The sequence below is a fragment of the Stenella coeruleoalba genome (assembly GCF_951394435.1).
Source record: "Stenella coeruleoalba genome assembly, chromosome: 4".
Classification (NCBI taxonomy): Eukaryota; Metazoa; Chordata; class Mammalia; order Artiodactyla; family Delphinidae; genus Stenella; species Stenella coeruleoalba.
In genome coordinates, this window is record NC_137149.1 from 121,198,579 (window position 1) to 121,223,040 (window position 24,462).

At 39.9% G+C, this 24,462-nt stretch overlaps 1 protein-coding gene across 10 annotated transcripts in view; it reads right to left on the reverse strand.

Moving 5' to 3' along the window:
- Positions 1-24,462, reverse strand: part of DCLK2 (doublecortin like kinase 2) — a 275,022-nt gene that overhangs the window by 52,708 nt on the left and 197,852 nt on the right. For 6 of the 10 annotated variants that reach the window (XR_013828169.1, XM_079920292.1, XM_079920291.1 and 3 more), the window contains exons 3-6: positions 9,542-9,644; positions 5,316-5,417; positions 4,374-4,424; positions 623-717 (exon numbers count right to left, since the gene is read on the reverse strand). Coding sequence is in view for 9 of the 10 variants with exons in the window: in XM_079920292.1 (XP_079776418.1) it covers positions 623-717; positions 4,374-4,424; positions 5,316-5,417; positions 9,542-9,644 (351 nt within the window). In the remaining variant the exon portion in view is untranslated. The remainder of the gene's footprint in view (positions 1-622; positions 718-4,373; positions 4,425-5,315; positions 5,418-9,541; positions 9,645-24,462) is intronic. The other 4 variants (XM_079920286.1, XM_079920293.1, XM_079920289.1 and 1 more) reach the window with 1 other exon arrangement.

Consider the following 24,462-nt stretch of genomic DNA (forward strand, 5'->3'; position numbering starts at 1 on the left):
TTGGTTTTGCTCATCATTCATTCTTCTCCTTCTCTATTAGATAAAATGCCTATTAAACCAACTGCTTAATCATGTTAAGTTACTGTTTATATTTTTAGGACACCACAGTCGAAACCTAAGATTTATTCCTAAGTTCTTCACCAAAATGAACATATTTTTCTTGTGTTACTAACTTGTGTATATGAGTATTATGCTAGAATTTCACTCTGTTTTAGACTTTCACACAGTCAAATTATGTTAACGGTATTAAAATCATGATTTTAAATGACATTTTAAAAAAGAATCATGGTGTTCTCCAAGGCTTTGCCATTGTAAATCATTTTGATAATAATAGGAAAACTGCTATTTATTTATACAAAACCACATTATGTTCAACCCTAACCACAACTTTATATTCCCATTTAAGAGATGGGAACACTTTAGCTCAGAAGAGTTAAATGAATTGGCCCAAATTACAAGATGAAAAAGGACACAAGATTCAAAGCCAGGTCTTCCTGGCTCCAAATCCTAAACTCTTTCCTTTATGATGTGTTACCGCACCCAAGTCCCTGAACAAGTTAACTAAACTATGCACCTCAAAATACCAAAATCACACAAATATGCCATATATCCTATTTCATACCTTTAATCCTCTGAAACTTCCTGGGCTAGTTGGAGAGGAACTGGAGGATTTCGTAGATTTAGGAGTGGAAAGCTGGCTGCTGGGAGTCCCATTAACTGATCACGAGACAACAAAGGAGACAAAGGTCATTAAAACCCAGAACCACCAGATTGTGTAAAAACACTAAGCATATGCCCAGTATAGCTCCAATGGAGCTTCAATTCATTCAAAGCTCAAAGCAGACGGTAACTCAGCAAAAAGCAAAAATAATGTGTCTTACTGCATTACAGACAAAGTATCAGACAAATAAGCAGTGAAACTAGAATTATTTTCAATAATAGTTTTCCAACAGTGACATAAACAAATATATAAAACGTTATGGAGTTAGAGATGTGAGCAACAACTTGTCCATATATCCTGCCTGCCATCAAGGGTAGAGAAATGCATGGCTGTTATATTTGTAATGGTCTACTCTGAAGGTTGTCCTATAACTAATCCAATATCCAGTGTCTTAGTATACACCAACCTGAATAAACAAGACGTTCTTGTGGCACTCCCAAATCAATTCCACCATGATTCTAACACATTTTCTAAGTATATCCTTAATGGAAAAAGAAAATTACTGGTCATTTTCCTTGTAATACCTACTTATTTGTTTGAAAGCCAATTTCTTATTATCTAGACGAGTTATTTCTAATTCCTTCCATTTTCTTGTCTTCTCAACTTAATTTCCCCATTATTTAGCAAGCCTTGGTGGTTTTTTGTACACCCTCCTCCAAACTTCCATACACTCCCTACGTTGAAAGCTCAATTTAGAGACTCGGTAGGGAAGAGTATGGGCACGGCTGTTTCAAGGGGAGGGTTAGTTTGCAGATTTTATACTTAAACAATGCTAGTCACACATCTCAGTATTACTCAGGCTTATTCCTAATTATACCAATGGGATCCACTTTGGCTGTAATTTCACAAAACTATTAGTTAACATCTGGTATTGGTATATATATATATATATATATATATATATTTTTTTTTCCCCTCTTCTAAGGAGTGCTTTAACCCCTTTTATCATTAATCTTCAATGCTTCTGCCCCAAGCAGATGAAAACTGGCATTCGTCTCTATGGAAAGAAAAGCAAAGTCCATTTCCTTTTAAAAAAATCTTTTTAATAAAAGGGAGGAGACAACTGTTATTTTAAATGATGCTAATAAATATAAAAAGCAAAATGCAGAGACAAAGGTCCTGAATAGGTGACTCAAAAAAGTAAGCACCCGTCCTTGAATGGAGGCCGAACTCTGGATCTGTAAGGAGGTGTGATTAGATGACTCAGCCATGTATGTTTATTGTATTGCTCCTTGTAAAAATTCAGCAAAGATGAAAAAATTTTCCAGTTATTTTTAAATGACCAAACTTGAATTTTTCTAGTTTAAAACTACTCATTCATAAATCATTATCAGTTATCTAGAGTTTCTTAACAAATATATGTGGGTATTTAGAGCACAAGTACAACACAAGAAACTGTACAATTAATTAGAAACTTTTAAGAGTATTCAACAGCCCTGATTATTTTTCAATAAAGTTACCCTTCAATTTATGCTCTTTCTTTTAAAAATTCTCTTTAAAGGGAACTGGTGGTAGGAATTCACGTAAAATAGAGATTACTATGTGCAGTGAACTAGTAAGCTTGCTGTGAGCTGATACTGAGTTTGGCTCCGTTTCTCCTTCATTCCACACAGCAACCTGTTTAGGTCACCAGCTCCTACTCACCAAGGGCTGTTACCTTTCACTGATATTCAGAAACCACTTTGATATCAAAGATTTCCTTGGAACAGTGACAGAAAAGGGACTAAAGAAGAAAACTTGGTTCCTGCAAATGGTAAGCCCTGTGGCAGACCAATTTCCCTAAAAACACACCTCCCGCCTAAACGTAATTTCTTAACAAAACTCACTGCCAGGGATTGAACTGGTATCAGTAACTACATGTCCATAGTTACCCTCAAATAACTCCCATCCTAAAGAGACACTAAGCCACATATAGCCCTCTAAGTTTCTGATAGCATTTGAAAGGTTCTAAAAAGTTGTTGTCTAGTCAGAAGTTCTTAACTCCATTTATTTGCACATCTCTCCAGTCTCTGGGAGGGTAAGTGGGGCCTGGGACAGAGCCACACTGTGCTCTCTCCCCCGACACTGCTGCTACCAACAGGAAGGTGGACGGACAGTGCCCAGCGTCTCTGCAATGCTCCCCTCCTTCACTACAGCCTGGATTTTCTCTCCCAAGATAAGGCTCTTAACCACCCTTCCCCTCAACTGTAAGGTAAGAAACAAACTTGGGGGCTTTCTTGTTTGCTCTGAACGTTTTTTACCCTGGTGGACTACGACAGATTCACAAGCTAGAAATCTGAAGTGAGAATTTTTAAGATGCAAATTGTGGTAACTATTTACCCACTTGTATCATCCAGATTAATTTCTATGTGTTTATTACATATCAGTTAGCTATTTAGATAAATTTAGAGTTTTGTTGAGGAATTTTGTCAGCCAGAAGACTTCATTGATGGGAGCACTTCTGCCCCAAGAGTGAAAAAGTACAATATGACATTTACAAAGTTATTTGCTCTGTTTGAAATTCCAGTGAGTCCCATGGAATGTTCTAAATGGTAACAGGCATACTACAGCTAAAGCAGTCCGTAAAAGCGAGTCATACTTCTGTGTACTGTGGCATTTAATAATACAAAACTCTCTCTCCATTTTCTATAACTGCAGTGTGGGCTGAACATGCTTTTGAGTTAATCTCTTATAAAGAAGCCATTTGCCCTCTGAAACGCGATCTACATCTCACAACTTTTACTTGTAAGTTAAGATAAACTTTATTAACCCAAACCCAAATATGGACTCACTTGAAAATCTGGAGTACTGGAATCCTAAGATTTTCTCAAATCAATTTCTAAGCATTCCGAATTCTAGTTAAAAAGATTTATACACTTATTAGACTATGTTATGAAGCAGTTGGTCTACAAGACAAGTATGGCTATGAAACATGCTTTTAGTTCAACATGTTAATTTCCCTCTTTAGACCTCAGGCAGACAAAATTAGATGAATTTTAATACCTGATCCTTGAACCACTCTCTCCACTTTTATTTATATTACTTACGTGATAAGCATCTGTAAACCTATCACCAAAACAAAAGCTAAGAACCTGACAAAAGTCTAATTTACCACGTGGTAAACTCAGTGAAGTGTATTTACGCAAATTTCATGTGATATTAGCTTTCCCTGCGTGTGAGACACTTTACAGAAAGCACAATATCATTTGAAATAAGCTTAACACCAGAGAGATGCATTCAGTTAAAAATATTCATATCGCTGTTATTTTAGAGAGAGGATGTTGGGCCTATCAACCCCAGGGTGGGGAGGAAGGAGAGGAGAGTATAATTGCTTCTATGGCCATTTTCATATTACCAACAACCCTTAGCCTTTTTCAATAACAGGCTATTCTCCCAAATTAACTAGAAGACACACCCCTTGAAGCGCTGTGTCTCCTCCATCACTGTGTCCCGTGACTACACACAGACAGGCACCTGGCAACCTTCTGAGGATGACTGGCTCTCTAACAAGTAAGGGCGGCTGAAGCATTGTGAAGTGCTTGATAACTGCACAGATGTCCACTGGTAAAAGCCAGATGCATTCATGGAAATGGAGCAAAAGGAAACAGAAATATGGCGAAAGACGAAAACAAAAACCCAGCAGAGCGACAAAGCCATAATAATCATGGCTCACCTGGGGATTTGGCCGTAGAGTAGGCCCTGGAGTAGTGGCCACCCCTCTTTACTGGACACATTCAGTATAAACAAAGGAGACAGTAAGGAGAGTGGTTATTCAGCAGGTCTAAATGTGTACACAAAAAGAAGGGCAAAACAACCTGACCTAGAGAAAGTGGGATAGGTGCTGAAGAAGCAGCAGCAGAAAAGTAGAACACCCCCCAAATTCAGTATTTTATAAAAAGGCTGATGCTTCAGACTGTTTTTGTTAATACTACTTGCACATGTTCTAGATTTACCACATGTAAAATCACCGTTTTTTCACAATCCTTTCCTTAATGGGAAATGATATCAGCAAAATTATAACTACTAGAAGCGAGCCTTACAGAATCAATATATAAAGATTTAGGGGATATTTTAATTCTTTAAAAATGTCAAAAGCTGTCAAAATTATGACAAATCTATAGGCTCAAGATCTGAAAGAAACTTAGAGGTAAGTCTGACTCTGAAATAAGCAGTGCTACTTTCTAACAATAATCATTGCTCCTATTAAATTGCTCGATGGTGGAAAAGCCTGTGGAAACTTATCAAGTAAATACACTGCTGTTAGGCGTTTATGTTTTAAACCATTAAGATAAGGAAATATCCACAATCTTATAGCACAAAATTAAAAATGCAGCACACAGTGGTCAAAATGTGAAACAACTCTACGTAAATACCAGAAGAATCTAGATAAGACTGTTCTTGAGAAAATGTGTCAGAACAAAACCAAGTGTTAGGACACGTATTATAACTTTGAGAAACAAACGTAAACTTCTGGATTTAAAAATCATGTCATGTATATGTCATTCTGGAACCTGGCTGCATACAAGGATGGGAATGACTACTAATTCATATTAAAGAAAACTGAAGAATGATCTGCTCTTTTTGTGACTATCCATTTCCTTTTCCCTCTAACTACCTGAAGCTGGTGATTTGCTGCGTCGAGAAGGCCCAGGGCTCTTGGATCCAGAATACTTAACAGCTGAGGAGCGAGAATAAGATGACTTCAAGACGCGGCATTCTAGAAAGGAAGAAAAGTGCTTTAAGTAGATCTGGTTTTAATTCTAACCAAAGGAAAATCACAGATCACACGTTACAGTAGTTTACTGCCTAGAACCATTACCTGATCATCTTTCCCATTAATGTTAAACAACTTTAATACACAGAGCAACTGTCCGGAAAGCACACCTGAGGTTACCTTAAATTAGGCTTCACACCTTGTGACTTACCTCATTGTTCCAGATGGAGTTCTTAATAAATACAGAAATCCTGATGTCCTAACTTGATACCCACAGCCTAATCTACACACATGCAACTTATTATTATTTTGGTCAGTAGCGTTGATAGGCAAAGGCTACAACAAAGAGTTCTCTCCAAGTCTCTGATAACGGTTTGAAAGGGTATAGGACTCTAATGTATGAACCCCTTACTGTCTTATTTTCCATCTGCCCAAAGCGTCAAAAATGAGGAAACTAGCTTTAAACAATAACTTTGGTCTTTCCATAAATTGCCAAATAAATTAGCATGTAAAGAACCAGAGCTAATTAAACAGCTTAAATAATCACTTCTAATTTGAACAATTAAGAACCTGGTTTTTGGAGTCATGCAGATTTGGGATGAATCATGGATGTGACTTTGCTAACTGGTGGACCTTGGTTAGCTCTAAGTCTCAGTTTTTTCCCCTATGAAACTGGGATGAAAATAAATCTGCTTCACAGGCTTCTTATAAGGATTCAATTAGATAACATATTGTCTGTAATTCACATTAAAATACTTCAATTTTTGCAGAAAGATTAAAATGTGGGTTGGTTTTAATCTATACCCCAGGGGCAATAAATTAACAAGGGAAGTACACTAATCAGGAAAATACACACCAGGGAGGTGAGTTAGCATTTGAAAGACTCTAATCAGAACCTTACTCAGAGGGGGCTGCAGCAATAGCAGCTTAGTTAATTAGCAGCATGGATGGTAGAAAGTACTCCACTGCTGGAAGGAGTGGTGTGTGGGTTAGTGAGAACTTCCTAAAGGCACCGCCACTCCCTTATGAGCAGGATGGGTAAATCTAGAAAGCCCAGAACTTCAGAACTACCCCCAGGGTAGGAATCTGAGCCAGTCCTGCACCCAGCTCATTAATGGAGGGTTCTGTTCCTTGACTAAGACCGGCTTAGTTGAATTCTATGGATTTTGAACTGATTTTTAATGTAAGATGTTGTCAGCAGTGTAAAAGGACAGAGCTGGGACTCATCAAGATTACAACACAAGTTAAATAACTGATTTTTTAAAATAAATCTTTGCCTCCTGAACCCTACCAGGACCCTGTGGGGCTCCTGGGCACAGAAGCCTTTCTGTGTTCCCCGTTTCTTTCTTTTCTTTCTTTCTTTCTTTCCCTCTCTCCCTCCCTCCCCCACCTCCCTCCCTCCTTCCTTCCTTTCTTTCTCTTTCTTTCTTCCTTCTTTCCTTCCTTCCTTCCTTCTCTCTCTCTCTCTCTTTCTTTCTTTCCATCTTTATTGGAGTATAATTGCCCCACAATGATGTGTTAGCTTCTGCTTTATAACAAAACGAATCAACCATACATATACATGTATCCAAAGATATGTTCCCCGTTTCTTGGAGGGAATAGACTCCAGCTTCCATGACTTCCCCTGAGTTCCAAAGGGCAGGTTCAAACAGTTGCTAATCAGGGAAGGGAGGGGATGCAGAGACAAGGGAGGAACAGCCGAGAAACAAAATAGCGCAGCCTTGGGAAAGGGTCCTGGTTCCCCCTCAAGGGATACACATAACAATATCTTTGAGCTCTTTCCAGAACGAAAACCCTCAATAAATGGAAGAAGTCAGCAATCTTCATTCCAGAGAAAACCACCTGAGGCCAGATTAAAGGAACCAGAAAAATTCATCCGAAGACTAGTGAGACCAGATTAAAGGAGTGCAGACCCTGCACGCAACACCCAGATCCTTATCAGCAACCCTGCCCTTGAACCATTGCTATAAAACTCCTCACCAAATCCCCCTGGGTAGGGACACACAGTTTTTCAGGGAAGGAACCCACTGTGTCCCCCTCTGCCTGGCAAAGCAATAAAGCTGTTCTTTTCTACTTCACCCAAAATTCTGTCTCCGTGATTTGATTCGGCACCGGTGCACAGAGGCTGAGCTTTCAGCATCACTCCTAGTAAATGCACTTGTGGCAGAATTACGTCTGAGACTTGCTTTCATCATAAAATTTCATGACCTAATGGTGGTGATATAATAATAACATTAACAGCAACAACAGGGATAGCACATACTGTGTAATGGGCACACTTCCAACTGCTTTACACATATGAACTCATTTAATCCTCATCAAATTTTATGAAAAAGCCACTTTTACTATCCCCAGTTTGCAGAAGGTTAAGTAGGGATCAAGAGGGAAGAAATCAGTAGCTTTCACCCACTTCTAATTATTGGAGTTCTTTGGTAGCCAAAACAACAAAAAACTATGAACAATTCAAATAGCTTAGGTAAATTTACAACATACGTGTAAAAGCCCTGAGGACAATGCCTAGTACATATATAGTAAGTGCTCAATAAATGTTTTATTGCTGTTGTTGCCACCCAAATTAACTTTATAACCTGGAGTATAGTATTATTGAGTTTCAGTGTCTCAGCTTTCAAAATGACTCATATTGACATCAAAGAAATATTATGAAATGAAATTAAGCTACAGTCAAAAAAGATGTAGGGGCTTCCCTGGTGGCGCAGTGGTTGAGAGTCCACCTGCCGATGCAGGGGACGCAGGTTTGTGCCCCGGTCCGGGAGGATCCCACATGCCGCGGAGCGGCTGGGCCCGTGAGCCATGGCCGCTGGGCCTGCGTGTCCGGAGCCTGTGCTCCACAACAGGAGAGGTCACAACAGTGAGAGGCCCGCGTACGGCAAAAAAAAAAAAAAAGAAGATGTAAAATACAGATGATATGTAAATGCAGGTTTTTCAGTCAACCCATGAGAACAGGGGAGAGCATTAGCATAGTTAGCATTGGCAATTCTTTATGGACTTTCCAGTGGCATTACTAATCTAAAGCAGGGCCACTACAACAGAGTATAAGACAGTACAGAAACGCCCAAGAAATTCGGCAGCAGTGGAAAAAAAAATGATAAGAGTAGATAAATGAGCCCCAAGCACAAAGTAGGTAAATCGCCCCAAGGTAAGTGACACAGTGTAACAGGAAAGAATTACACAAGGAAGTTTGATACCACAGAATGTATCATCTTGAATTTTAAAAAGTCTATTTAAAAAGTCTATTTATTTGGTGGTACGTTTCTGTAATTTTGGACTGTCGGAACCACTACAACTGGAAAGGGTTTACCACCAGTTTAATTTTTGAAAAGTCAACTTTCCTCATTTGTGAAATTAAAGAGTGGGACTGAATCTCCAACATCCCTCTCTTCTCTGTGAAATGTTATGTCTGTATGATTTTATCTCATTTAAAGACGAAGCTGACTTTACTATCAGCTAAGATAATCACTAATACTGCAACAGGTTCAAATTAGTTCCAGACAAGAGATTAGAACAATATTCCCAGGATCAAAATCATCTGAAATCACTGAGGTTATTGTTAAATAGTTGAAAACTCCATTTTTTGGCTAAAATTAAGAGAAAGTGATTTTCTTATCCCATCAATGAAAATAGCTTTATTTTTCCTGCATCTATAGACAATGCATGCTATTTTTTTTTTAAGTTGCGAACAGAGCAATGAGATAAAAAGAAACCGGAGATAATCACTATTAACAACTTACTATCCTTTTATGTATCTCTTTATGGACATGGAAAATGTATAATGAACTGTTTCAGGTTCAACACTATCCATACATTTAAGGCGGCATAGCCAGGCACCATTCTGGAAGAAGGCAGGAAATTCACTTCAGAGGCAAAACAATGCAGTAAAAAGAGATGGAACCAACTTGCTAAAAAATGAAAACTATTTCACTTGAATTAGGGTTTTTTGTTTTTTGCAACTAGGTAAATACCTTCATGTTATTTTCTACTTTCATTAATTCAAAAAGAGTACCGCCAATGCCATCTTTCTTCAACACACCAGACCACTTAACGTGCACCAAGTGAGAATCCCAAGCCTCCATTTCAGGGTTACAAAGATGGTCAATGAATTGCCTTACCACTGTGATCCAGGACAAAGTCATCTTGGGCGTAACGGAATTTTTCAGGTCCACATGCAATAAAAACATCATCATCACCAAAAAAGTCTTGCAGACAAGTAACCTAAAAAAAAAAAAAATCGTGTCCAAGAAATAAATTAGAAACATTAGAAGTGAAACAAAAGTCAGCAAAATTAAATATATTTTCTAGCCTCACCTATAATACTGAGTCAGAATGAAAAACTATTTAATCGCACACATTTCCAAGCATTTCACCCTCCACAGAGCACTTCCACACAATGTCTCCTGACCGACCTCAGAACAACAAAACGAGGGGCTCCTAGCTGGCATCAAAGTTCTTGTTTACAGGTGAAGTCAAGGGCATCCACAGGAGGCTCAGTGATGTATTCCAGGTTTCCCATTAACAGGTGGCAAAGGTGGGGCTGATGGAGGTCTCTGCTCCCAGTTTACTGGTCTACCCTTCTCTCCTAGCAACTCTATGTCCCAGCCGTGTCACCTTGGGCATGACCTTTCTGTACGTTTGGTATATTGCGCCTTAGGTTGTCCTAAGGATTAATATATGGAAACCGCTTGGAATGGGTGCCAGGCATATAGGTACTCAATGTGCTAATACTCACCTTCACCACCACCACCATCATTAAGATCAGAGGAAGACCTGCCATGAGGCTAATGATGGCCCTTCCAAGGCCCTGTACCTAAACGTAGTCTTAATTTCATATTCTTTTTTCACCCCGCCCTCCCCAATACTGTATCAGTGTCAGATCCCACAGAACCTGGACCCACCCCAGGGAGCACATTCATCCCTTCATCCCGGTGGTGACAAGAAGAACCATCTTCCAGGACTTTGGATATAAACAGGCTCCAATTTTACCTGGTTTTTTAATGGGATGTATGATAAGATTTCTTTTTAAAAAAGTACTCCTCTCCCAATAATAATGCAGTTAAAAAAAAAATCAGTGCTCTATTACTTGAAAGGATTGAGAACCTCAGTAATTCCTTAAGTCTTCCTGATCACTATTTAGCTTTTTATTGAAAAAAAAAATCTCACTCTAGAGTTAGAAAAAAATGCTCCAGAGAGAAGGTAGTGAACTATACACAATAAGTGGAACAGGCGTGGAAACTGCTCCAGTCCCTCATCAAGCAAGATGTGGCTTCTGTACTTCATTAAAACTCAGCTAGGTCACAGTGTTTTTAAGGCGTGTTTTAGTCAGTTTGGGCTGCTATAACAAATTACCATAGACGGGGTGGCTTAAATGACAGAAACTTATTTCTCACAGTTCCGGAGGCTGGAAGTCTGAGATCAGGGTGCCGGCATGGTTGGGTTCTGGTGAGAACCCTCTTCCTGGTTTCATCACATGGAAGCGGGGGGACAACACAGGAGGAAGCCAGCTCTCTCCTGTCTCTTCTTATAAGGGCACTAATCCCATCATGGGGGCTCCACCCTCACAACCTCATGCAACCCTACTTATATCCCAAAGGCCCCACCTCTTAATAGCATCACATTGAAACCAAGCAGGACCCTGTAGGGCTCCTGGGCACAGATGCCTTTCTGTCCCCCATTTTCTTGTTTGTAGGGAACAGACTCCAGCCTCCATGACCTTCTCTGAGTTCCAAAGGGCAGATCTGAACAGATGCTAATCAAGGGAGGAGCACCCAAAAAACCACCAGAGGCCAGATTAAAGGAACCAGAGAAGCTCATCAAGAAATTACCCGAGATCAGAGTAAAGGAGCACAGGCCCTGCACACCCTGATCTTATCAGCAACCCCACCCTTGAACTACTGTTATAAAACTCCACATCAAATCCTCCCAGGTGGGGACACACAGTTTTTCGGGGCAGGACCCCACTGTGTCCCCCTTTGCCTGGCAAAGCAATAAAGCTATTCTTTTCTACTTCACCCAAAACTCTGTCTCTGAGATTTGATTCGGTGCCGGTGTACAGAGGCCGAGCTTTCGGCATCAATACTGGGGATTAGGGTTCCAAGATATGAATTTTGGGGAGACACAAACCTGCAGTTCACAATAGAAGAATAAAACTTTTCACCATTCCTGTGAAAACTGTTTCTCCTCACCTCAGGTGGCGATCACACGTACCCCTTCACCCTGGCTAGGGTCCTGGGAGTCATTCCTTCCTCCCTTCTTCACCAATCCCTCACATCATTTCTCCTTCCTACCCGGCTCCCAAATATTTCTATCCCTACTCCTTGGTTCAGCTTTCACTTCCTCTTGCCTGGGCGCCTGCCACTGCCTAGTAACAGGCTTTCTAACTCCAGTCTTTACTGCTCCCCTCCTTCCAGTCATCACTGTTCTCACAGGTGTGCAAATAAATGAAGACCCTGTGGGCACATGCAGTCTCTTAAGGTGCCAGGCTGCCTGCACCATTCACAGTGCTCACCGACCTCCTTCACAGGGCACACAAGACTGACCCAGCCTGAGCCTCCAACCTTGTCTTTGCCATTTCATCTGCACACCTGTTCCTCAGCCACATCATGACTTCTCTGGGTTCCCTACCTGTATGGTGCTGGTGCTTCTTTTTTGTTAAACAGCGTTACTGAAACATAATTCACAAACCATACGATTCAGCACAGAATTCAATAGTTTTGGGTATAGTCAGAGTTCTGCAACCATCACTACAATCTACCTGAGAATATTGTCATCATCTAAAAAGAAACCCCAGGCCCATTACCGTTCACTCCTCATGCCCCCACCTTCTCACTCCTAAGCACCCATAATCTACATTCTGATTCTATGGATTTGCCGATTCTGGACGTTTCATATAAATCAAATCATACAATGTGTAGCATTCTGCAACTGGCTTCTTTCACTGAGCATGTTTTTAAGGTGCATACGTGTTGTAGCACATATTAGTACTTCATTCCTTTCTGTGGCTGAGTAATATGCGGTTGTATGGATATATGCCCCATTTTGTTTATTCATTCATCAGTTAACGGACATTTGAGTAATTTCTACTTCAGTGTTGGTTCTTACTACTACATTTTTCCCCATGCTGTTTCTCAGCCTGAAGTGGTCTTTCTGACCACTCTTTGGTGCTGTGACCTCCAGGTAGGCAATGATATTTCTGATTCATCATTCCCTAGGGTCTAGGAGAATTCTGGCTTTGGTGGATGCTTAATACATGTCTGTTGAGTGGACTGTGGCTTGGTATGGAGCTGCTCCTATTGGAATTGAGTTCTCAGACACAGAGTACCTTCTCTGGGGTGAGTGGTGTCACAGATGCAATCTCCACTGCCATCTCCACCATCATCACTTAATGTAAGACTTACAGAATTTAGGCATCACTCAACCTCTCAGAATTGTCTCTCTGTGTTGCATATGTGTTACCTCATTAATCCCTACAACATCCCTGAGGTTGATACTATTAACACTCCTCATTTACAAACAAGAAAACGGATCTAGAGTGACCAACCTGCCCCCACACAGGTAATGAACACGAGCACAGGAATTTAGACACAGGTCCTCCATATCTATATCTCTGCTTTAAACTTAACACCATGGTGTCATGTACACACTGCTAATATTTAAAATGGATAACCAAAAAGTACCTACTGTATAGCACAGGGAACTCTGCTCGATATTATGCAACTAAATGAGAAAATAATTTGAAACAGAATAGATACATGTATAACAACCACTTTGCTGTACACCTGAAACTATCACAACATTGTTAATCAACTATAGTCCAATATAAGATAAAAAGTTAAAATAAATAAATAAATAAACTTCACACCATGGTGCCTCCCCTTATGTGGAATCCCGGAGTTCATCTTTCTACTTTTATCTCTCTCTTTTTTTTTTTTTTGCCAAGCTGCACAGCATGCAGGATCTAACCCCAACCAGGGGTCGAAACCCATGCCCCCTGCAGTGGGAGTGCAGAGTCTTAACCACTGGACCACCAGGGAAGTCCCTTTCTACTTTTATAGTTCTTACCACATTCCACCTTGCTTTATAGTCATTTATGTCTCTCATATCTCCCACTATTTTGTTTTTCACACACATACATTTAATAAATGGTTCTTAAATGGAACTGAATCCAGTTTTACTTTCTTGGCCAAATAAAAGATATCTACCAAAGTTTAATCCATGTTTTAAAAAATCAACATTTCATTTGTTTTTGTAATCAATTTAGCATGAAAAAATGACATCTGAATTTTCTAAAATATACCTGTATGAATGTCTGTTTGAAAAGTCAATTAATTTTTAATTGATTTTATTAAAAGAAAACATTTCATCTGGCACTAAATTAGCTGGTATTTGAGTAGAATAAATGCCAAAGTAAATACTTAAGTTGCCTATTATGTGGAATAAAGGTATTTATCAAGTCTAAGGAATATAACAGATCAAAAAGTGGTTTATTCCCCCTCCCCCAGCAGTTCTGTTTATTGATAGTTCTTCCTAACCAACTGTTTAATGATTTCACCTGTCAGTATAAGTTTGGCTTTCCAAACATAGTTTGCATAAGATGTCTGCATCCCTTTAATTCAGATTCTAGCCATTAAGTACATATCTGGTTAAACAGTTAACCAAATTATATAATTAGTAATTGGTTCAGATTACTTCAAATAAGTCACCACTACTCTCAAGAAACGATAGCTGTCATATAAATAAATGATAAACTGAGATAAGCAAACATGCATTTTGGCTAATTTTATTTTATTAACGTCTACTCAGGATACAAACATACCTCATAAAATATTAAACAACTCCCGTTTTCATTCATTCAACAAATTTGTACTGAGAACTTATGTGCCAGGCACCATGCTAGGTGCTACAAGAAACATCAATAAAACAAAACGAAACAAACAACAACAAAAAACAGAGCGAGAAAGAAATCCTTGCCCTCATGAAGCCAGTGTGAGTTGACACAGGATAAAAATGCATAAGTAAATGTATGCAATGTCAAAAGGTGATAAGTGCTACAGAGAAAGAAAACAAGGATGGGGAATAGTGAATGCAGGGCATGGGTGCTGCAATACTAAACAGTTTCACTGCAAAGGTAACATTTGAACAAAATATTAAGAGAGGTAAGGGAGAAGCTGCATGAATGTCTAGGGATGGAGGTGGGAGGGCAGTGTTCCAGGAAACAGAAGAGAATATTCAAAAGCCTTGGCATGGTCATGGGAAACAGTCCTGGAGCACAGTTAGAGGGGGAACAGTCATTGCAGGAGAGCAGGTCAGCAAGGTGACGGAGGCAAGCAGATGGGGTAGGGCTTTGTCAGCTGCCGGTCAGGACTTTGGCTTTCCTCTGGGTGAGATGGGAAACCACTAGAGGCTTTGGAGCAGAGGACCGCATAACATGACTTACTTTGAACAGGATACACGGCGCTCAGACTAAACTCCAAAAGGGCAAGGACAGATGGCAGCATAGTTGGAGGCTATTGCTACTCAGGCAATGAGAGTGGCCTGTGCCAGGAGTGGATGGAATGAGAAGGCTATGGGACCTGAGAGAAGAGAGAAGAATGTGATGGCTCAGGGTTTGTGGCCTGATCCACTAAAAGGATGGGCCTGCCATTAACTCTCATGGAAGAGTACAAGGTAATGGGCAAGGTTGGTGGTGGAGAGGATGCCCACGAATTTAGATTTGGCATGTGAACTGCGAAATGCCTATTAAACATCCAGGTGGAGGTGCTGGGTGGAAAGTGGGATATAAACAAATCTGAATTTCATGAGAGAGATCTAGCCTGGAGATACAAATTTGGGACTCACCAGCATAGGAATGGTATTTAAAATCTTGAGCTCAATGACAGCAATTAATGCACAGAGGGAAGCAGTCTAAGCCCTGAGCTCCGAAACCCAGCAACTTTACAAGGTCAGGGAGAAGAAGCAAAAACAGCGAAGAAGACTGAAAGGGAACAGTCAATGAGGGAGGAAGGAAAGCGAGTGCTTGTAGTTTGCTGGAAACCAAGCTAAGAAAGTGTTTCAAGGAGGAGGAGCAATCAGCTGAGTCAATGTTACTGACGGGCCATGTAAGATGAAGACTGAGAAGTGACCACTGAATTGAGCAACAAGGAGATCGCTGGTCCTGAAGATCAGAAGTAGTTTTGGTGCAGTGGTTGAAAAGAAAGTCTACTTGCAGCACCTTTAACAGAGGACAGGAGAAGAACTGGAGACAGTGAATGCAGACAACTTTTTCAGGGAGCTGCAACTGGAAAAGTGGAGCAGAGGAGTGGGGAGGCGACAGAAGGAAGCAGGGAATCCATGGTCAAGAGAGCTTGTTTTCAAGATGAGAGAGATAACACAAGTTACTACGCTGTTGAAACGATCTAGTAGGACAAAAATGGTGAGGCAAGAAAGGGAATTGCTAGAGCTGCATCCCTTTGTGAGAGGGCATGGGATCAGTGTGCAGGTGGAAGGGCTCGACTTGCATGAGACTATGGTCAGTCTTTGGCAATAAAGAGAACCAGGTGGAAGCTGCTAGGTGGGGACATGTGGTGGGGGTGGGAGAGCTGGTGGATTGCTTCCTGCTTCACTGAGAAAGCTTGAAGCAAAGTCATCAGCTCAAAGTGAGGCAGGGGCCAGGAGTGGGGGAAGGAGGAAGTACAGCAGACTTGTGGAGAAAAAAAAAGGTGTTGGAATTGCAACCTGTGATTGTGGGGAGAATGAATGGGGAGGGAAATATGACATGCCTGCAGGCAGCAATAGGGGCGCATTCAGGGTCCCACAGCCTGCATAATAGACATTCTTGCTTCTAAAACTAGAAAGCAGCTACCCAGCCAATACAGTGTTTTAGAAAAATCAAACCGTTTTAAGCTGGAATTGTTACCGTTTCATGGGGTTGCACCTGACCGGTCAATAGAAGAAAATCGATAGGAACACAGATGATGCAAAAACCTAGATTCCACCGATAATGAGTAAATAAGGAATGAATGGGAACTTCTCTCCCACTGCTGCTGCTGATTTAAAATACAAGTCTCTGTTCATATTTTTCACAGTGTAAACATGGACTGTTATGCACTGTCATTACTATGTTTACCTAAACCGTAAACCTAAAACACGCTAGAAACAGAACGCCAGCAGGCAGAGATGCAAGTTGATGAGCATGATTAAAGGTGAGCTAAAAAACTAACAGGCACAGAAGAATGAGCAGATTTCAGTTCTGTTTCTACTTTCATTGTACAGGATAACTCACTTATGGTATTGTTTAAACTACAGATGTCCATGCAGGAAGCAATGGCTCAGCACAAGCTTTGCTGGGAGCAGAGGACCACCGTGCTGCACCTCCTCCCTTTCATACAGGTGGGACCTTGAGGAGATATTTAACCTCTCGGAGGCTCATTTCTCTGTCCACAAAACGGGCAACAGACCAGTTTCATTTCGTCTTTAAGGGAAAAATGTGATAGTACGTGAAAGGAGCTGGTACATGTTATTTCTTCATTTTCATTAATTCACGGCCTCAAATGTTTTTTTAAAAATTTAACTTAATGGATAATCTTTTCTTTAAGTATACACAGAAAAATAATACGTGCTTTCCTACAAATTCAATAAATTAGATATTTTCTGAGAAAAAGAAATCACTGACAACTTGGAAAGCTGCCACTGATCGTCTTCACTTGTGGAAAAATCACTGCCTCCCAAATTCAGATATCTTAAGCTCCCAGAAGTTCTACACAAAAATGTGATTCATGTAATATACGATAAACACATATAGGTATACATATGACATGTAAAATATATATAAATGTTTATATGCACATATTAAAAAATGTTTCTCCCAACAGCTCCCTAGAATAATTACAAATGAGGAAAATTAACTTAAATGTAATAAATCAAAGCAAAGCATTGGCTTATATCTATGTATGTAAGCTATACCTATAAATGTCAACATTTTTAGATAATATAAAGACAGAACTGTAAGCATAGCAATCTAATTTTATGCCAAAATTATATTTGTGTAATACTAGGCCTCCATGTAATGCAGTCATTACTTGCCCATGCTTAAATTTCACAAGCAAATGGGACCACATACTTAATTGTTCTTCATAGTGCCCCAAACTCAGTTGATACTTTTCAAAGTAAAACATCTGAGGGACCTCCCTGGTGGTCCACTGGGTAAGACTCCACGCTCCCATGCCGCAACTAAAGATCCCACGAGCTGCAGCTAAGACCCGGTGCAGCCTAAATAAATAAATATATATTTTTAAAATCTGATAAAATGCTCAGGGTCTGATGTAAGCTAAAATAACTCTCTCTCACCAATGGAAGCCACATTAGTTTACTACTGTACATTCAATCTAACATGAATCATGCCCCTACTATATGCCAGGCATAAACAAAAGACAAGAAGCACACAGTCTAGTGGTGGAGATGAACAAGAATAGTAGTAAGTACCATCAAAACGTTACAATAAGAGAATGCTGTAATAGAAGAACACCCAAAAGAAATAACCTGATGAAAAACAGCATCCCGTAAAATATTTAATACCTTTAGAATATTTCATATGTTTGGACACTTAGATAATTCTACCTTTCATAGTTTTTTTAAACATATTTCTTGTTCTTCAACTCTGGTGGTCTGTTTGCTCCTTTTATCATACATAGTTAAAACTGGCATTTAACATTGAGTTATGGGCCATGTCACTAAACCTGACTCAGAAAAAAACGTTATCAATACCTTGAATAATGTCTCAAAGTCATTCTTAACAGGGTGAGGAAAAGCGTATCAGTTTAGAAGACCTCTTACGGTTTGCTTCTAAATTCTTTTTCCATGCAAGAAGCTCCTCACGAATAATGGATGTTCTGCGGCTTACGAAAGCAAGCTACACACACGAGGGGAAAGTAATAATTCTGCTAAGGTACAAAATGAAAGCCATCAGCAGGCTCTAAGGGGGAAACATCAGACTGAGAAATAATGTATCTACAGGAGCATATCTGAGTTTTCCAAATGAATGTGGGCCATTTAAAAACAGTAATTTTTCTATCCTTCAGTCAACAGATTAATTAGATCAGGGTAAAAAGGTGGCAGCCATAATTCCAGTGCTAGTTCTTAATAGATTGCCCCAACCACTTTTTTTTTTCTTTCTCTTTTTGGTCTCTGTCAAAGGATACAGAAACAAAGGGCTTGAGGTCTGATAAAAATACTATGCATGTATTAGGAGCATAATAAACCTTTTCCTCCAAAGAAAAAAGGTGGAGGACACAGAGATGTCATCCTCCCTGGACACTTGCTTTCTGAACTACAGAAGGTCTCCATTTCCTGACCCCCTAGCACTCTGGAAATCTTGTGTTTCTTACCCTTTCCAGAGTTACAAAGGAGTTGTTGGTAAAGCAGGCTGGATTTCTCTAAGATCACTTCCTACTACAAAGTTGTATAGTCTTTTAGTTTCTAAGAAAAGCTTATTTATATTTTAGGACAATGCTTTCAGAAAAGTTAAGTGCATTTTTCCGTGAGAGAAACAAAGGAACGCTATTATAAGTGGGTAAACAGCAATGTCCATTTGGGATTTATTTCTGTTCGTTTCAGCTTCGCATTTCCTCAAAGAGATCGTCGTCAACGCAATCTTCACGCCCTCCAAATCCAGGTGTTGCCTTAATACTTACTCTGTAATTTGCCCAACACAGATACTATCATTGAGGCAATTGCCTGGTTTTTGCGCCTGGACCTCTTACCAGAGTGCGAGTTCCACGCATGTAGGATCATTGTCTTGGGCACCACCAGAATTCTAGCATAGTAGCAATACATAGCACCTAGCGTGTAGGATCTGTTCAGTAAATTTCTATGGAATTAATGAAATGCCCTGAGTCCCTCTTCTTCCAGGTAGCCCTCCCTAGAGGCTCTATCTCACACTCTTTGCATGAATTCTTATCAACCCGTTATCATGCAAGGTAGTCTTTGTTCCCAGATTTATGATGTTAGTTGTCTATGCCAACATAATCTATAAACTCTTTGACCACACCAGTCAAACCCTTAGCTCCCTATAGGAAGTATTCAGCAAATACTTGGTAATCAAATTTTGGCTCCAGATACCTTAAAATACTCATCTTAGATCATGTAAGCCCTTTCAGGAGTTAAACCTCATCATGATTTTAGAGTGATTTGAGAAAAACTGCTTATGAACTCTACTACTGCAACCACTTGGTAGAGGAAAGCATTTGCAATTAAACTTGCCATTTGGTGCCATTCAAAAATATTTGGGGTTCTATCAAATAAGGATCTCTTGAGATACTTTCGAAGCCTATTTTATGGAAAATCTCCAAGACCTGATAAAAATGCAAAACAAACATCACTGGATCTCAGTGAGAGACTAGTTTAAACTAACACCAACTTATCTAATTAGAGTCAGGGTCAAAAACTTAGCACCTGGGGTTTCCCTGGTGGCGCACTGGTTGAGAGTCCGCCTGCCGATGCAGGGGACACGGGTTCGTGCCCCGGTCCGGGAAGATCCCACATGCCGCGGAGTGGCTGGGTCCGTGAGCCATGGCCGCTGAGCCTGCGCGTCCGGAGCCTGTGCTCCGCAACGGGAGAGGCCACAACAGTGAGAGGCACGCGTACCACAAAAAAAAAAAAAAAAAAAAAAATCTTAGCACCTTTGAAATGTCTACCTTTTGGAGCAAGGATCGCACTTTATCAAAGGAATAATGGCATGATGGATATCAGAAGTAAAAAAATACATGTTGGAATTTATGGGTTTTCTTTCATTTTAACTGTGTGTGTATAGGAAAGAAAGAGGGAGAGAGAGAGAGAGAACAAACGTCCACAGTTCCTGTTGAAATCAAATGCTTTCACTATCAGAGTTCAGCTTTGAAAGGTGGCCTCTACAGAAGAGTAGTTAGGCAGCAACATTTTTTTCTAGCTTACTTCTAAAGAGCATTTGAAGGAGCTCCAGAAAGAAAATCCAGTAAGTGGCTTATATCTGAAACTAAAATTATTATATAGGCCTTTAATGGAATTGCATCGATACCCTTGCTTTTGTTTTTTCCTAAGAAATGGTCACATTACAAGTCATAAACTGCCAAAAGAGAACTGCATTTTGAACCCCCCATAGACTATCGTACCATAATTTTTCTATCATATAAACAAACAGAAACATAACTTCTTTTTAATATTTAAAAAATCCAAAGAACAATTTTAATATACAGTAAAGGATAAGCCTAATAATATAACTGCGTGAGCCATTACCTTCCTGTTTCTATTGCTAGCGGGGGACACTTTTTTTTTTTTCCATACACTGCCCTTATAGATACTTGAAAGCTATAAATTCAGCAGACTGACTTCACCACAACCAGCATTATCCCAGACACACCACTACCACTGCTACCACCACTCTTTTTTTTTCTTTTTTTTTTAACCAGTTCTATCTCTGGAATATAAGTTCTGTTTAAAATGAACAGGGAAATCACACCTGAAATAAAGAAATAAAATAAGTCACTTGGTTCTTCCAAAATGCTAGAAACAACAACCAGAAAAATAAATTCACAGGTCAGTCGGCAGGGGCTGGGATTCTCCCCATTTCTTTACCCTCTACCAAGAATACAATCAGCATAAACAGCCTGCTTTGTTCCCAGTAAATGCTGGCTAGCCTGCAGTCAGGGAAGGACTCCTTTCTACAACAAAAAAGAAAGCTACTTAGAATAGCAATGTTTTTCAGCTTCCCGTAAAACCATTCAGCCGGGCACCCACCAACCAAGTGGCTGCCATGGAAACAGAACTGAAGCTAAAAGATGACGGTACTTACAGTAAAGGGCTTCTCAGCGGCATCTGCAGACAACTCTCTACATTTAGTTTGCTTTCATTTAAAAATACTGGACCTAACCTTCCTTTTCTCACTGTGGCCTCCCCATAATAATGATGATTCTCCAATCAAGACTAATCATAGAATCTTGAGGCCAAAGATTTGTTTCAGGAAGAAACCTTGAAAAGACCTTGAAAAATTCAGAGATAGTTAGCTAGGAAACGTTATTCTGGGAGGAGACACAATGATCACTCTTCCTATAAAGGAAATGATTTCTAAACTGACCCTCTGACTGCCCCCCACTGAGGGCTCCAGTCTTAATTCCTACAGGAAAAAGTTTCAAATCTACTCCAGAGCTTTCCACCAAGGGAAAGAGGCTGGAGCCAAATTTTAGAAGAATTCAGGTGAAAAAGTCAGAAGAAATTTATTAAACCAACCATCATAATTTTCCTCTAATTCTGAAGTGGGAGCCAAATGTTTTCAAGCAGATGTGACTAGAACTTTGCGTCAATGTTCCCTAGCACTCCGGCACCTTCCAACAATAAACAAACAATGAAATCGTAAGTGTTACAGAAGAGGCAACTGAGAACCAAAATGAAGGTGGCAATTTTCTAATCCAAATTTTTCTGTTTCCAACAGAAAGCGAAAGGGAACAAGCACCCACGGCACACTCACCTACACACTGTACACCACGAATCTCTCATTTACACATCAAATTCATTGAACCCCCAGAACAACCCTGTGAAGTGGGAGTGATTTTTCCAATTTTACAAAAAAAGAAACAAAGGCTCAAAGAGGGTAAGTAACTTGATCAAGGTCACACAGCCAGTGAGGGAGGAGCTGAGATTTGAACTCTGCCTGTCTGACTTGGAATGTATCCTTTGTACTTGACCACACACTGTCTCTCTAAAGAAGAAAACAGTGTGATTTACAATCTATGAAAATGGCATAAGAGACTTTATAGAGATAAGTCAGAGAAGTTTTTATACTTGTCTAAAGCCCAAATAACCAGACCATTTTTCTATGTCATACTTTTATGAAGTAAATGAATGGCAAGTATGTAAGTGTATATCTAAGTTTTTTTTTTTTTTTTAAGGATCAACTTCTAAGTAATGCCATAAGGTCAGTACAAGTTCGGGCCAACCTCCTATACTTTAGGGAATACTGAATATATTCTGAAATTGATATCTTCAAACAAACTGGCTAACTCTTACTAAAAACAAATTACAAGCACAAGTTGGAATCATATGGTTTTTAGAATAGGACTCCATTTGCTGCCAGACTGGAGATTCTTAGAGTATAATATGTAGTAAGAAATATTGTGACCTTTAAGATTTTAACATAAAGGCAAAACCTGCAACACTTCCCAGAAATTCATCCTCTGCACACAGTTTAGCATATGGTAAGCACATTCAGGTAGTAAAGACCCTTGGAATCAAGACTAAGAGAACCATTAGTGAAAGGGGTATGGAAAAACTTGGTCAGTTAATTCCATACTTATTCTGGAAAACACCAACCAACCATTCAGCACTATCAGAGCAAACACCATTACATGCTCTAATGTAGTAGGCCTATTTAGGTTTGTAGGAAAATCATCCCTATCTTTATTTTTTTAATAGTTTTTTTTTTTTTCTTTTTTGGCTGTGCCCTGCGGCTTGTGGGATCTTAGTTCCTCAACAAGGGATAGAATCCAGACCCTCGGCAGTGAAAGCCCAGAGTCCTAATCACTGGACCGCCTAGGAATTCCCCTTATCTTTAAAAAACGAATCATATCTGTTTTTTATGTTTCTTTCATCTCTTTTTAAAAATTAATTTATTTATTTGTTTTTATTTTTGGCTGTGTTGGGTCTTTGTTGCTGCGCGCGGGCTTTCTCTAGTTGCAGCGAGCAGGGGCTATGCGGTGCGCGGGCTTCTCATTGTCGTGGCTTCTCTTGTTGCAGAGCACAGGCTCTAGGAGTGTGGGCTTCAGTAGTTGTGGCATGAGGGCTTCAGTAGTCGTGGCGCATGGGCTTAGTTGCTCCACGGCATGTGGGATCTTCCCGGACCAGGGATCGAACCCGTGTCCCCTGCATTGGCAGCCAGATTCTTAACCACTGCGCCACCAGGGAAGTCCTGTTTCTTTTATCTTAATAAAGTTATTTTCCTCCTCCCTTGCCATCATGCTCTGAACCTTCACTTCTTGTATCAAAAGGACCACCCCAACTACTCTTCTAGCAGCCCCTCTGCCCACTTCTAATTCACTGTATTTAACATTTGAAAGAGCTATCTTAGGTTTTGTGAACCAGTGTAAAGGAAGAGTAAACTGGGTGAGAATCAGAGGCTTTGTTTGGAAGGAAAGAAACTTTAGTGCCCAAATTTTACACCATCTAATGACAAAGTTCCCTTTGTATATTTTCCTAGTTTTAAGCTATGGTCCAGCCTGCCGAGTAGGCTAGAATTGAGTCCAGAATAAGTAGGCAGTTCTGTGTTGCAGAAACCTTAAGATGTTGCTTTCTACAGCTACACCTATTTTCACCATGACAAGGAATCAAAATTTTCATTTTCAAACCAACATCAATCCTACATGAAAAGCAATGAGAAAATATTTTCCAACACAGTCTTCTTAGCAGAGGGAAGTCTCACTTTTACAGCCGAGAAATCCTCTGAATAAGTTATATGCCTGGGGCTATTTAGAAATGGAAAGCATGCCATCCGTTTGAATCATTTAGGGCAACGCTTTTAAAAGGAAAGCGATATTGGCAGAGGCAAATACCACAATTAGATTTTCCTGTTTAAAAGGCACCTGTTCCTGAAACACAGCCAAGACTTGTTACACTAACATATACATAACTGATTTGCAAGTTGTTAGAACAAGTCCTTAGTTTAGCAGGACTTACAGCAAGATAGCAGCAGTCAGAGTCATCAGTTTATCAAAGATACAAACACCCACAGAAGAGTTGTATCTATTGACTGTGCACCGCTACTCCCATTTGTGTGAAACTTTAGAATGAAGGTAGAAAAATCTTTTTGTTACTTTTTCATTTTAAGGTAATTGAATATATTTAGGACCAAAGAGTAATGTCCAGCCCCCAGAGTTAACAAATGTTATTTGGTCATGTTGGCCTCAGATCTCTTTAATATATGGAAGTAAAACATAACTTAAAATCTCTTTTGTTCCTGGTCCCAAGCCCCAACCCCCTCCCTCTTGCCTGCTTTTCTTCTCCACCACCCCAGGAAAATATTATGACGTATTTAGCC